This window comes from Protobothrops mucrosquamatus, unplaced genomic scaffold, assembly GCF_001527695.2.
Source record: "Protobothrops mucrosquamatus isolate PMUCROS unplaced genomic scaffold, P.Mucros_1.0 scaffold579, whole genome shotgun sequence".
NCBI classification, from domain to species: Eukaryota; Metazoa; Chordata; class Lepidosauria; order Squamata; family Viperidae; genus Protobothrops; species Protobothrops mucrosquamatus.
In genome coordinates, this window is record NW_015386880.1 from 1,089,861 (window position 1) to 1,103,421 (window position 13,561).

The window sequence follows — 13,561 nt, forward strand, 5'->3', positions numbered from 1 at the left end:
TTGAAAATTAAAGGAAGAAATAAATGGTTGTACCAATAGTACTAGGAGCCCTTGAAGCAATACCCAAAGGGCTGCCTAGATACATGAAATTTTGAACTTATTAGACCTGAACATCCTGACTTTGCAAAAAAAAAACCCACCCTACTAGGAACTGCCTATATATTCAGACGCTATCTTAACATAGGGGTCCCCAACCCCTGGTCTGTGGACCGGTACCGAGCTGCGGCATGCCAGCAACCAGTCCACACAAAGAAGCAAAGCCCCATCCGTGGGATGCAGGCAGCACACAAAACCACGTACTCTCCGATCCGTGGAAAAACCCTTCTCCACAGAACCAGTCCCTGGTGCCCAAAAGGTTGGGGACCTCTGCCTTAACAGCTCTTAGGTCCTTGGTTAGGACTTGAACTGTTAAGTTTTTACCAGTCCCAGACTGTGAATAGAATTTAAAATTAACAACAACAATAATAATAATTCTTGTTTTAAGGTGTGCAGTGCAGAGTTCCAGAGACTTAGGAAATGCTGCTGTTGCTTACTTCTGAAGAATTTTTGCTCAGAAGGTATCAGGGAAGGAAGCTGCAACTTTCTCATTACTCTAACATAAGAGTTGCCATGTTTTCTCCTTTTCCCTTTCCATCCAGCGTTTTCTGTCCCTGGGGAATTTTCTCTCACATCCACAATTTTATTTTTCTTCCTCTTCTTTTCTCCTTCTCCTTTCTATCTGATTTCCAATATTTGCTGTAGCCTTATATAGTTCATGGTCTCTCCACCCAGCGTCTCTTTTCTGGCTCTGTCAATAGCTCCTCCTTGAGTTCTCTTATTCCTATTTTAAGCCCAAGCAGCTGACCTGACAGACAGAAGCCTATGTTTACTTCCCTATCTATTCCCAGAGGACCTGATAGGCCCCGCACTGCGGTTTCTGAAAACTTGCCCCCACTTTGAGCTACCTCCAGGACAGCCATAGAAAAAGAAGTTGGTCTACTCTATAGGATGTCCAGTGAAATTGGAGAAGGTATGGTCTGTGTGCGGTCTCTTTTGTAGAGCACATATATTTATCATGCCAAAGGGATGGCCTTTCCAGTTGGTGTGTGAAGCTATATAGCTTCAAGAGAAAGGCTCACTCACCTGTTGTCCTAGGAAGGGTGAAAAAAATGTTCAGGGGAGTAGCTTTTAATATTTTCCTCAGTCAAAATATAATGGTCAAACATCTTGTGTTGATTGTTAGTGGCACAGAAACCTATGTATGCAGATAAATATGTGAAGGAGAGAGACCTTGGGCTAATTTATAGAATTTTGTTCAGATGAATGTGTAGATTTACTGTGCAAATAGATAGTTATTATATTGCCTGGGCAGTTATTTCTTAAATATTTGTTTAAAGTTCCTGCAACTTGGTTATAGATAATGCATTATTATAAATTTCTATGGAATAGCGGTGGGTGACTGAGAATCCTGATTTCCTTTTTTGTTATGTTGATATGTGTTATGTTTTGTGCTACGGTATGTTACGTTATGTTACATTATGTTGCTCTGTTTTATTATAGATCCTGCGTTATTGCAAATTTCTATAGAACAGTGGTAGGCAACTGAAAATCCTGATTCCTTTCTTTGTGGCTCCCCAGAGATCCTTTCAGTTGTCATTGCCAACAGTCATTGCTAGCATTCTCCCCTTCTGAAATAGAAGGTACACAGATATTTGTGTAAGTCCTAAAAAAAAAAAAAGCTTAGTGTGGTTTTTTTTTAAAAAACAACTCTTTCCCTCAAAAAAGCGGGACAATCATGAGAAAGTCTCAGGCTAACGCTTCTTACATTATTTCCCCTTCCCATTAGTGTTTCTGCCTACCATGCAAAAAGTTACAAGGTGAAATGATGCTGGCCTCTATCATGGCCTCTACCGTTATTTTTAGTTGTGGGACCATTTCCAGACCCAGGGCTACATGCAGCCTCCCCCTCATCTATCTAGGATAATTGAAAATGACAGAATTTCTCATGATTCTGATACCCTGTGCCCTAAATAGACATGTCACCATTGAAATAAATACATAAATAAATCACATAAAAATTCACAGGCTACCTGTGATTCTGCCCACTTTTTGTGCCACTATTTAATTCAATTTGTGCCTCAAGTGAATATTTTTTTATTATTCATAAGAACATAAAATATGTTGTGCTGGATTAGACTGAAGTCCTCCCTAGTCTAGCATTCTCTTTTCCTACAGGAGCTACCTAAATGCCAGAAGGAATCCAACAATCCAATCCAATATATATTCTTAAACATTGCCAGCACATTTATGTCATGGTTCCAACAGATGAAAGTCTTCAAAGAACTTCGAGGCAATGTTAGCATTGGATGTTCTTGCTTTGACAATTTATATCATAAGCAAAACAACTGTTAAAAAATATGATGAACTTACTCAACAGTCTTGTTTCTTGTTGCCAAATGTCATATATCAGCATTCCACTGCTGCAAACCAAGTAACATTATTTCATCAATCTTTATGATAATTTTTGGTTCTCTTCTCTTTTCAAACATCTAAGAAAATTAATACAACCTTTTGACCCGCTTCAGTTTGCCTATCGACCAAATCCCTCTACGGAGGATGCTATTTCTTCCGTTCTCCATCTAAGCCTGAAGCACTTAGAGGAAGTGTGCGTTTGCTGTTTGTCGACTTCAGTTCGGCGTTTAACACAATCATTCCCCAGCATCTAGTAGACAAACTGGGCCTTTTAGGCTTAAACACTCCTTTGTGCAACTGGATTCTTGATTTTCTTACCAACAGGCCCCAATATGTGCGAGTTGGAACAAATACCTCTAATACCCTTTTCTTGAGCACAGGTTCTCCTCAGGGCTGTGTCTTAAGTCCGCTGCTGTTCACCCTGTTGACCCAAGACTGTTGTGCTAGGTTTGCCATCAACCATATTGTGAAGTTTGCAGATGATACAACAGTAGTGGGCCTTATTCAGGATGACAAGGTGGAAGCTTACCACAAGGAGGTTGAAGGGTTGGTGAACTGGTGTAAGGAAAACAGCCTAATTTTAAATACCAGAAAAACCAAAGAGATCATTGTTGATTTCAGAAAAGGCAGGCACAGCCACACTTCTCTGTGCATAAATGATTCACCTGTAGAGATGGTTACCAGCATCAAATTCCTGGGTGTGCAGTCAGCAAGTAGGCTGACTTGGTCGCTCAACAGTGAGAAACTGGTGAAGCGGGCACAGCAGCACCTGCATTTTCTGCACCGCATGAGAAAAGCACATCTTCCTCCCCTGTCCTGACCACTTTCTACAGGGGGACAATCGAGAGCATCCTGTCATACAGCATCACAGTCTGGTTTGGAGGCATCACTGCTTCAGGCAGGAAGGCGGTGCAGAGAGTGGTGAGAATGGCCGAAAAGATCATTGGCAGTTCCCTCCCTCCCATCCAGGACATAGCACAGAAGCGCTGCTTGAGCAGGGTCCGTAAGATTGTCTGGGACACTACACACCCTCTCCACAACCTGTTTTCCTTGTTACCTTCTTGGAGGAGGCTTCGTGGTATCCGAAGCAGAACATCCAGATTCAGCCAGAGTTTCATTCCATACAGCATTAACCTTGCGAACTCTCAAGCTTCCTCCTTCCGTTATATATTCAAGATGGACAATATTTAATATTTATTTGCTACGTATATGTAGGGATGTGGGTCTGTACATATGTTGTTCATAGTATGTTTAGGTGTGTGTCATGTATGTTTCACTTTGAGAGCGGGCAACTAAATTTCATTTTTGATGTGTGCCATTGTGCCCACAGTGTAAAAATGACAATAAAGACTTATCTTATCTTATCTTATCTTATATCTTATCTTATATCTTATCTTATCTTATCTTATCTTATGACTGGTACTCATTTATAGCCTTATCTGACATTAGCCTTATGTGAGACTAATCCTTATTTAAAGGCATACAAGTTGATGAAAATGACCACAAGCTGATGAAGTTAATTTCATAGTTGGATTGTGTGCTACAGAAAGAAGCATTTTCTCAATAAATTCAAGCTTTATGAAATGTTCCACTTCACAAAACTGTAACAGTTCTACAATTGTTGTTTTTCTCTGATAATTTTGTATGTTTTTAAGACATTTTGTTATTATAGTGAGAGCATTTCCTGCTCTCTTTTAAATTGTTCTTCATGATTACCTGATTGCTTAGCACTTATTGTATGTAGTTTGTCCCTTTTGGCTGCATATACTGGGCAAACATTCCTTACTGTCATTGTTCTAATCTAAGGTAATACAGTCCTGTAATTCTTTTTCACCATTTAAGAATTTTTAAAATGGTTAAAACTCATTTTCTGTTCCCCTTTGCAAATTCCANAGGTTCTCCTCAGGGCTGTGTCTTAAGTCCGCTGCTGTTCACCCTGTTGACCCATGACTGTTGTGCTAGGTTTGCCACCAACCATATTGTGAAGTTTGCAGATGATACAACAGTAGTGGGCCTTATTCAGGATGACAAGGTGGAAGCTTACCGCAAGGAGGTTGAAGGGTTGGTGAACTGGTGTAAGGAAAACAGCCTAATTTTAAATACCGGAAAAACCAAAGAGATCATTGTTGATTTCAGAAAAGGCAGGCACAGCCACACTTCTCTGTGCATAAATGATTCACCTGTAGAGATGGTTACCAGCATCAAATTCCTGGGTGTGCAGCTAACAAGTAGGCTGACTTGGTCGCTCAACAGTGAGAAACTGGTGAAGCGGGCACAGCAGCACCTGCATTTTTTGCGCCGCATGAGAAAAGCACATCTTCCTCCCCTGTCCTGACCACTTTCTACAGGGGGACAATCGAAAGCATCCTGTCATACAGCATCACAGTCTGGTTTGGAGGCATCACTGCTTCAGACAGGAAGGCGGTGCAGAGAGTGGTGAGAGGCCGAAAAGATCATTGGCAGTTCCCTCCCTCCCATCCAGGACATAGCACAGAAGCGCTGCTTGAGCAGGGTCCGTAAGATTGTCTGGGACACTACACACCCTCTTCATGACCTGTTTTCCTTGTTACCTTCTGGGAGGAGGCTTCGTGGTATCCATAGCAGAACATCTAGATTCAGCCATAGTTTCATTCCATACAGCATTAACCTTGCGAACTCTCAAGCTTCCTCCTTCCGTTATATATTCAAGATGGACAATATTTAATATTTATTTGCTATGTATATGTAGGGATGTGGGTCTATACATATGTTGTTCATAGTATGTTTAGGTGTGTCATGTACGTGTTTCACTTTGAGAGCGGGCAACTAAATTTCATTTTTGATGTGTGCCATTGTGCCCACAGTATAAAAATGACAATAAAGACTATCTTATCTTATCTTATCTTATCTTATCTTATCTTATCTTATCTTATCTTATGACTGGTACTCATTTATAGCCTTATCTGACATTAGCCTTATGTGAGACTAATCCTTGTTTAAAGGCATACAAGTTGATGAAAATGACCACAAGCTGATGAAGTGAATTTCATAGTTGGATTGTGTGCTATAGAAAGAAGCATTTTCTCAATAAATTCAAGCTTTATGAACTGTTCCACTTCACAAAACTGTAACAGTTCTACAATTGTTGTTTTTCTCTGATAATTTTGTGTGTTTTTAAGACATTTTGTTATTATAGTGAGAGCATTTCCTGCTCTCGTTTAAATTGTTCTTCATGATTACCTGATTGCTTAGCACTTATTGTATGTAGTTTGTCCCTTTTGGCTGCATATACTGGGCAAACATTCCTTACTGTCATTGTTCTAATCTAAGGTAATACAGTCCTGTAATTCTTTTTCACCATTTAAGAATTTTTAAAATGGTTAAAACTCATTTTCTGTTCCCCTTTGCAAATTCCAACTTAAGCTACTCATACCTTGCCAAGTTAACTTTGTGCAGAGCTGTGATAATATTCAAGGGGTGCTTTCACAAAAGATGTTTCTTTGTGACACAGCAGCAGAAAGCATCATGTTTCCAGCCATCCTTTAGGCCCAAGAGATAGGAAGGGACCCTCACCTTCTAAGTTGTTCTTTAAGGTACAGTTATGCTGTCAGTATGTCCACTATGCCCTTGAAAAACATGACTCCAAATTAGGAACCAAGATCTAGCTGCCAGGAAACTGTCCCGCCCAGGGATCAGTTGCCAGCTTGGCAGCAATTTGTTCTATTAACTGTCTCCCTGGTAGAGGTTCAGCAGGCAGAGCTTTCATTCAGACACCCCCACACCACCTCCTGAAATTTATTGTTGTGACAACAATCACAACTTGATGTGTCGAAGTGCAAGGGTTGTGCTAAGGAGAGAAAAACAGAAGTTCAGCTGAAGTATCCAGTTGCATCTCTGTCAACAGTTTTGCAGTCTGACAGCCTTTCCCCAAATTACTCCATGGAGGAAACGGGGGGACACTGTCATCACTGGCTGTCACAGTCAACAATAATGTGGTAATGAAAAGACGGAGGATTTAAGTCACTGTCTGGCTGGCTGGCTGCCTTCAGAGCTAAATCCACTGCAGTCTTCACCCTGCCCTATTGCACAGAGAATTTGTTCTAATAAAATTGTATTCATTTTTTGCGTGTACCAAGAGGCTCCATAATGTAACATGAGGGGCAAATACTATTCTGATGATTCTGATAACAGGAACCAGATTGTTGCTCTTTTCCTGGTGTGAAAGGAGACCCTACAGTACATGGGGTACAGTACAGTAAAGGATATGGATTACGATAGGGGTTAGCATCAATAGAAGGGGCTAGGACTGAAGTGCTTGTAAGAATGCAGAATTTAGGGCCATTGGCCAATAAGGTCATTCCACACAGAGGCACACAGTTTCAGTTTAAATAAAAATGTATTACTGCATTTGCTTTATGATGTTGCATGTTGGCTGGCATATGCTGGCAGTTGACTCAGTAATACTCTATTCCAGGAAAGTTTATTTCTTTTTATCTAAAGGTGAAATAATTTTAGAAACATTAGCAATAATTGAATAAACAGATGAATCTGGTGGTTTTTCCATCTCTCACTTGGTTAGAAGCTTGCAGGAAGCAAGTAGGAAAATAAAAAAGGATAAGGGCAACAACCTTTTTGGGACCCAGGATAGAAAAAAATCCGTCAGACCTCAGAGCACAAGGAGACTGAATTTGCAGCCAGTTCTGGAAGTCTGATTGCCAAATGCCTCCTTTCCTTTTTCTGGGCAGATACCCTGGTGAAGGAGTCTGCTTCTTCTGACAGGGAGCTCATTGAACACAGTGAGATGGAAGACATCAACTTGCACACAGTGGAATCTATTAGTGATCTGCACTATGCCTCTATCAGAAGTGAAGACACCAAGGCTTCTGAAGGTAACTAAGGACATGCATGAATGCTTTCAAGAAGATTTGATGTTATTCTTTGCCCTTCGTTGTTTGAACTGTTTCTGGCAAGCTTGTTTTGACTGAAGCAGATGGTCCAGGAGCCCTGGGATAGTCCCAGGACCAAAAATCTATTACGGCTTCTTCCATTTCTGTTCATTTTTCTTTCCCCTTCTTCTGCAGGAAACAGCCTGTCACAGGCCACTACTCCAGGACCTCCGCATACGGCTTCCTTCAAGCATTTCTCTTTCCCAAATGAAGATAACTCAGCCTTTTCCCCAGCCCAGAATTTCCACCTTCTCCCCGCTTTAACCTGCTGTCCTTGCTTCAGACCTGCTTGTTGCCCCACTGCCTTCTTTGCTCTCCTCGGAGTGCTTGTTGTGACCAGTCTTGGCTTAGCAACACTGGCTGTGTATCTGAGTGGTAAGTTTGGAGTTTCGTGGGCTACAACATATCTAAGGAGACAATGAAAAGTTCAAGATAGTACCTAATTTGTATTCGCCATTAGGGAAGAAAGCATTTTCATTGAGCATTCCCTCTTTGAAGTTTGACTAAGCCTAAGTTTTGATGGGAATTCATTATATGCCACAAAGGTTCTTCTGGATAAGTTAGAGAAAAACATAGGTTTTTAAATGCCCACTACTTCTAATCACTTTGCTTCTCGTTTCTCTTTTTTTCAAAATGTAGCTGCTGCCATAACATTTATTCTTTCATATTCAATACATGAAAGCTGCATTTTAGCTTACATTGTTGTGAAATGATTTGATATCTAGATAGTTATACTTTGGCTTGCCCGTTACATAAAACACATGAAATACTCTTCTCCCATTGTAAACACAAAATGGAGGCTCCTGCTGAAGTTTAGCCAGGTGCCTTCTTTGCAAATATAATATGGTTGCAAGCTTTTCTAAGCCCCCGTCTGCCACCAGGAAAGAAAGAAATTAAAACAACATCAAACACCAGAAGTTCTGGGCCTATTAGCAGGGTCAGCCCTCAGGATTACACCAATTTAGGAAGGCTTCAGAATGCCATCTTAAATAAGAATATATCTGTATAACACTTAAAGCAGTTTACCAGCTTGCTTTTAATAATAATTGTTGTCTAAACTGCAAAACCAGGTTCACACGACACAATAAACCCTAAGGTGATTTGTTTAGATTGTGTGGTGCTCCCTGGTGGGGTCCTTTTTGGTTTTTTTGGAATGAAAGTATCATCCCAGGGACCAATTAGTTTTACTACTACCACCAAACCCTTTTCTGATTTGGAATTTTTTCCAAATTTTTCTCGTCTTTTTCTCTAGATGTGAGGTTACACAATTTGTGGGATGTGGGGAAGGTACAGAACAGCAGTCACTTTTTAAAATAACAATTGAACAAAGAATTAAATTAACTTTTATTATTTAATTTTAAAAGAATTGTAAACAGGTCCCTTAAAATTACAATTCAGGTTTAATTCTTCAGAGTATTCTAGCTCTCACAGCAAGATTACAAAATAAATATACACTTCTAATCCTTTCCTTGCAATAAATATCCATTCCTAACCCTGTTGCTTTGACAGAGGATTTCCCTGTGATCAGAATCCGAGCATCCCTCAGACCTGTCCTTCTACCTACGCTTCTCAAATCTTCCTTTGCTCTCCCTGAATTTAACTGGGGAGGGAGCGTTACTATTTTTTTTTTTTTGCATGAGTTCTAATAACCAGTCACAAGTTTACCTTAGCATGTTAATATAGCCAATGTAGTGTTCAAACCATAGTTCAAAGCTTGGTGGTTGCCAATCCAACCTCTTGGGGTTTTATTTCAGAAACCCTTCAGCAAAGTGAGCACTGTACTTAAGTCAAAATGTGAACCATGAAAACAAGGGGAACATTTCTTCCCAGAACATTAAATAGCTTAATGTTGAATAAATCAGCTTCCCTGAGCTTGGGATGATCCCAATCCCTCTCAACACTAGCCAAGCAGACATTGGAATCACTGGCTGGCTGCTCTATAGTCACCACAGCCCTCTCAGTAAGTCCAAATTCTTCTTCAGTCTCCCATCCTCCAAGTGCGCATATCTTGCTGACATGGGAAGGGGCATTTCGTTTCATACACCTAGTTGGGTCTACATCACCTTCCTCTCCAAAATGTAAGGTGGGTTTGGATTTCAGCTTGTTATCTCTGCTGACTGGGTTTACCAGCTCAGAGAGATGGGAGTTGTAATCCAAAATTTGCAAATGGGATAGGGATCTAAACGTCTATTGAGAAGTTTGGATATATCAGGGTGACCTGCGTTCATATTAAAATGGCGCAGAAAGGGAAGCTCTATAAACATCCTATATTAAGTCATGTGGTTTCTCTTTCTTTTTACAGTCTTACAGCGGGAGTCGCTCCGTAATCTTGCCCAGTGGCTGGAGTCCCAAGAGGAGACCATCCGGCAAATGAGAGCTGTGAGCTTACAGCTTTGGAGACAGCTAAATGCCAGTGAGGTTGAGGTCCAGACCTGACCTGAGCCAGAGAATCCCATCCTCTCTTTTGGAGAGGCTCAGCTCCAGAGCTGTGGAAGAGTGGAAGCCAACTCATTGCTTCGCCAGTTCTAAGTGGAGCACAATGGCTTGGTTGCTCTGATCTCTAAACCCAAAAGGAGTCCTAGAGAAGCACTGAAGGGTCTTCCAGCTGTTGCAATCTGTAGGACAAACACAGATTGTCCAGGGAGGAAACTGTGAGGCAGATGCCTGACCAAGAATCCTATTAAGCAGGCTTCCAGCAGCATCACACATGCTTTGTTTCCCATTGATTGTAGTATTTTAAGAGCTACTATGAGCACCTTTTTCAAAATGCACTGCTCAATTTGATATGCATTTTTTAAAAAAAACGTTGCACATGGGAGTGTGTTTCAAGAATTATAATAAAAATACCCTAAGCTTCTTTGATCTTCAGGTTTTGCTGAAAAGGAGGCTCTATCTATAGAAAAGACATCATCAGTATGTAAAGAACAAGATTTGCGGCATAGAATCCAGTTATTATCCTGGGTTAATAAAAGAAAAAGAGCATTTGCTATCAGTCTTGAAAACTTTCTTCAGAAAATTTCCTATTCTTTAAGTGTAATAGAAATTAGACACGCAAGCAAAGCTATTTCCTAATTTATGCCTGGTTCTCCACAAAAACTGATGGATAGGGATAATCCTGTAGTCCAAACCAGGAATATGAATGTGTAGATTATAAATTTCCTGCTACCAGACTTAAAACCACTTGTTTTTTTAATAGGAGAATGCCCAATAGAAAAATGCCTGTGGTCACCCTTTCCTTAAAGAATGCTAACTTTTCTTTGGAAGCAGAGAAGATAGTGAGAGGCAAGCTATTCATTTTCTGAAATTAGTCTAGGCTGTCCTTGAAACTGAAAGAAGGGATGACAATGCAAAAATCACACCCCTCCACTGCCTACCTTCAGCAATGTTGGCCAGAGTTTAATGTGGATTCCAGGACAGTGATTGGAAGATTCCTTTTTTCCCTCCCCCAATTGCTCTCCTGAGCATGCCAACAGACAATGTAATTGGATACTAGATGTGGGAGGACCAGAGAAGTTGATGGAGTAACTACATATCTTAAGAGCATTTTTTTCTGCGCAAATACCATTCCTTCAAAGTCCTTCTGCTGTGCTCCTGAAGGATGAAAGCACGCAGGGAACAGTAACATTGACCAGGCTGGCTAGCGATGAAATGTGGATGGAATTCTTTCACCAGCAAAACTGCAACCACTCTGTGGATAGGGCTGACCTCTTTCACAATCTCTTTTCTTCACACTGTCACACACCTACCCAAGCTGCCAGTAGTGGCATTAATGAGGATCCCAATTGCTGCGGGCTTCCATCTGATGGCTGCTGGTGGGGATGGCTTCTCAGCCAAACTCTCTGTGGCTACAGCACCCATGGTATTATAGTTGTGCTTTTTTCAACCTGTACCTCTTAAGAGAGGATGTAAAGGTGCAAAGAGCTGGAAGTGGCAGTGGAGGCAAACCCTGGCCTCCCTGATTTGTAGTCTTGTGCCATGGATGAGGGACAAAGGGCTCATCAGAGATGCTGCTTGTTGCTCTCACAGACAGTACCATACTGTAATAGGTAGAGCCTCTACGGCATACCTTTGTCTTCTGCTGCAGGACCCAAAAGAGAGATAAGCCTTCCAGGCATTCTTCCCCACTGGGCAGATGGTTGTGCTTTCTGCTTGTCATAAATGTTCCCATTGGTAAGCAGTTTTTTTTTTTTGGCTTTGTTCAATATTCTTCTGCTCAAATGAAGAAAAAAAAATCACAAAAGAGATACCCAGTCTCTCAACAGTCAGATTAGAAAAGGTCACAGAGACACAAGGCCCAGCAATTATACAAGCAGTCTTGCAATGGGTCAGTCAGTGACCATTGGATCTCCAACTTGTTGACTCTTCTCCCATGTGACCTAGAATGTCTCCAAGGCAGATTTCCAACCTTTGTTGACTCTTCTCCCATGTGACCTAGAATGGCTCCATGGCAGATCTCCTTGGAAAATACCCTTTCTTTGGGAACACCTTGGACTGACTTCAACCTGCTTCAATGGTAGTCTGGCAAGAAGATGGAGACTCCACAGTGGAGTCATGTTCTCAGCAAATGGCAATTTAGGTGACTTCAAGTTAGGATAACATTCAAAATGCATTGTGGTATAAGAATATGCAGACAAGTGGTTAGAATGAGTGAGCAAATGCAAAGCCAGCAAGGAGCTGCATTTGAAAGAGGATACTCTCTACTCTTGTTGAATATGAACCTCCAGCTATAAAAGCCATTGTGGATGAGGTCCAGTTAAGGAGAGCACTTGCTAACACTTGGATGACTTTGGCAGAACTTGAAAGGCTACATCTTGGTAGTTTGGATGGGATGCCATCAGGAAATCCCAGGGCTGTACATGGGACAGGGAAAAAGCAAGTCACAGAAAGCTATAATAAAGCACTTGCATGTTGCTGGAAAAATTCCATGGGGATAACTATGAAATCATCAAGAGCTGGCCTTGGCTCAGGAGAGGCTTTGCTTTAATTTTTTTTTCTTTTGAGCCTATCCAGGACTAAAGTGTTATTTTTGCTTCAAAATCAATCTCTCTCTCTCTCTCAGCCCAACCCACCTCACAGGGTCGTTGCTGTGGGGAAAATCAGAAGAAGGAGTATTAGGTATGTTTGCCACCTTGAGTTACTTATAAAGTAATAAGGGAGGAAAAATATCTAATACATAAATAAAATAAAAGTTGATATTTATCAAGGATACATTTAGAATAAACAGGCATTTTTCTGACAGCCATCTTCCTGAAAAATACAATTTATTCCTATAGCTAATTGCTCCTCATAGTCTCAAGTCCAGCAGATCAACACAGATTTCTCTTCTGAGAAAAACAGGCAAGGGAGGCAGTATTTTAGACAAAAATCCAAATAGATTTTCCGAAAAAGCTTATTAACTTTGTTTTCTTAAATAAGCGCTATGTTTGTGTTCCTTTCAATGAGGTTTTCTGAGAAGCAGGGAGGTTTAGCACACTGTATATATGTGCATGCTCTGTGCAAACTCAGTGCTTCCTAAAAAGATATGTTTGTCTCTACTAATTCAAATTGTGCAGTGCTTCTAAAAAAAAAGATACATCTTAGTGCGACTCTACTAAGTCAGCTTTGCCTTAGACACAATGATTTCAACCGGGATAGGCTACCAAACTGGAAATGATCTAGGATAAAGAACTGGGTGCCTGGGGATTTAAAGTGTGCCTCAGACATCCCCTTCAGCACTCATAAAATTTCCTGTTCCATTTTATGTCATTTAAATGCATATTTTAAAAATTAAATAGAAAGTGGGATGCCGTTGAACAAAGTTCTAGCACCATGTTTATTTATAGGAAAACTTGTGAACTACACAATGATCCACTGGGGTGTCAGAGAAAACATTTTGGGGAGGACAGAAGGTTCACTTTTGAGGAAATAAGTTTGGGAGACCGATCATGTTAACCAATGCAGCCATTTTGTAAACAGACTAATGTCCTAGGGTTCAGATGTCAAACTCACCGCGTCACGTGACGTGTTGCGATGTATCAATACTTTTTTTGTATTGCCAGAGCTGGGGTGGATGCAGCCTCCATATGATGCAACCGACCAGTGGGCTGGCAATTTGACACCCCTGTCCTAGGGTCACCATTTTTTTTAGTATGCACTTCAGACACTCAAAATTACAAATGTACCCCTGACTCAAAAAGGTTGCCTAG

At 40.9% G+C, this 13,561-nt stretch overlaps 1 protein-coding gene across 1 annotated transcript; it reads left to right on the plus strand.

Annotated features, from left to right (window-relative positions):
* The first annotated feature begins 921 nt into the window (after window positions 1–921).
* On the plus strand, window positions 922–10,351 carry LSMEM2 (leucine rich single-pass membrane protein 2). Its single transcript, XM_015817364.1, has 4 exons — window positions 922–1,009; window positions 7,176–7,319; window positions 7,512–7,751; window positions 9,679–10,351. Exons 1-4 carry the CDS (start codon window positions 988–990, stop codon window positions 9,810–9,812), a joined length of 540 nt encoding a protein of 179 aa, XP_015672850.1. The 5' UTR covers window positions 922–987; the 3' UTR covers window positions 9,813–10,351.
* The last annotated feature ends 3,210 nt before the right edge of the window (window positions 10,352–13,561 follow it).

What these genes read in the sequence shown, in the direction of transcription:
- LSMEM2 (XM_015817364.1), top strand. Translation starts at nt 988, where the DNA reads ATGTCCAGTGAAATTGGAGAAG. An exon ending in AGACACCAAGGCTTCTGAAG is followed by an intron (nt 7,320 to 7,511) that starts GTAACTAAGGAC and finishes CTTCTTCTGCAG; the next exon opens with GAAACAGCCTGTCACAGGCC. An exon ending in ACTGGCTGTGTATCTGAGTG is followed by an intron (nt 7,752 to 9,678) that starts GTAAGTTTGGAG and finishes TTCTTTTTACAG; the next exon opens with TCTTACAGCGGGAGTCGCTC.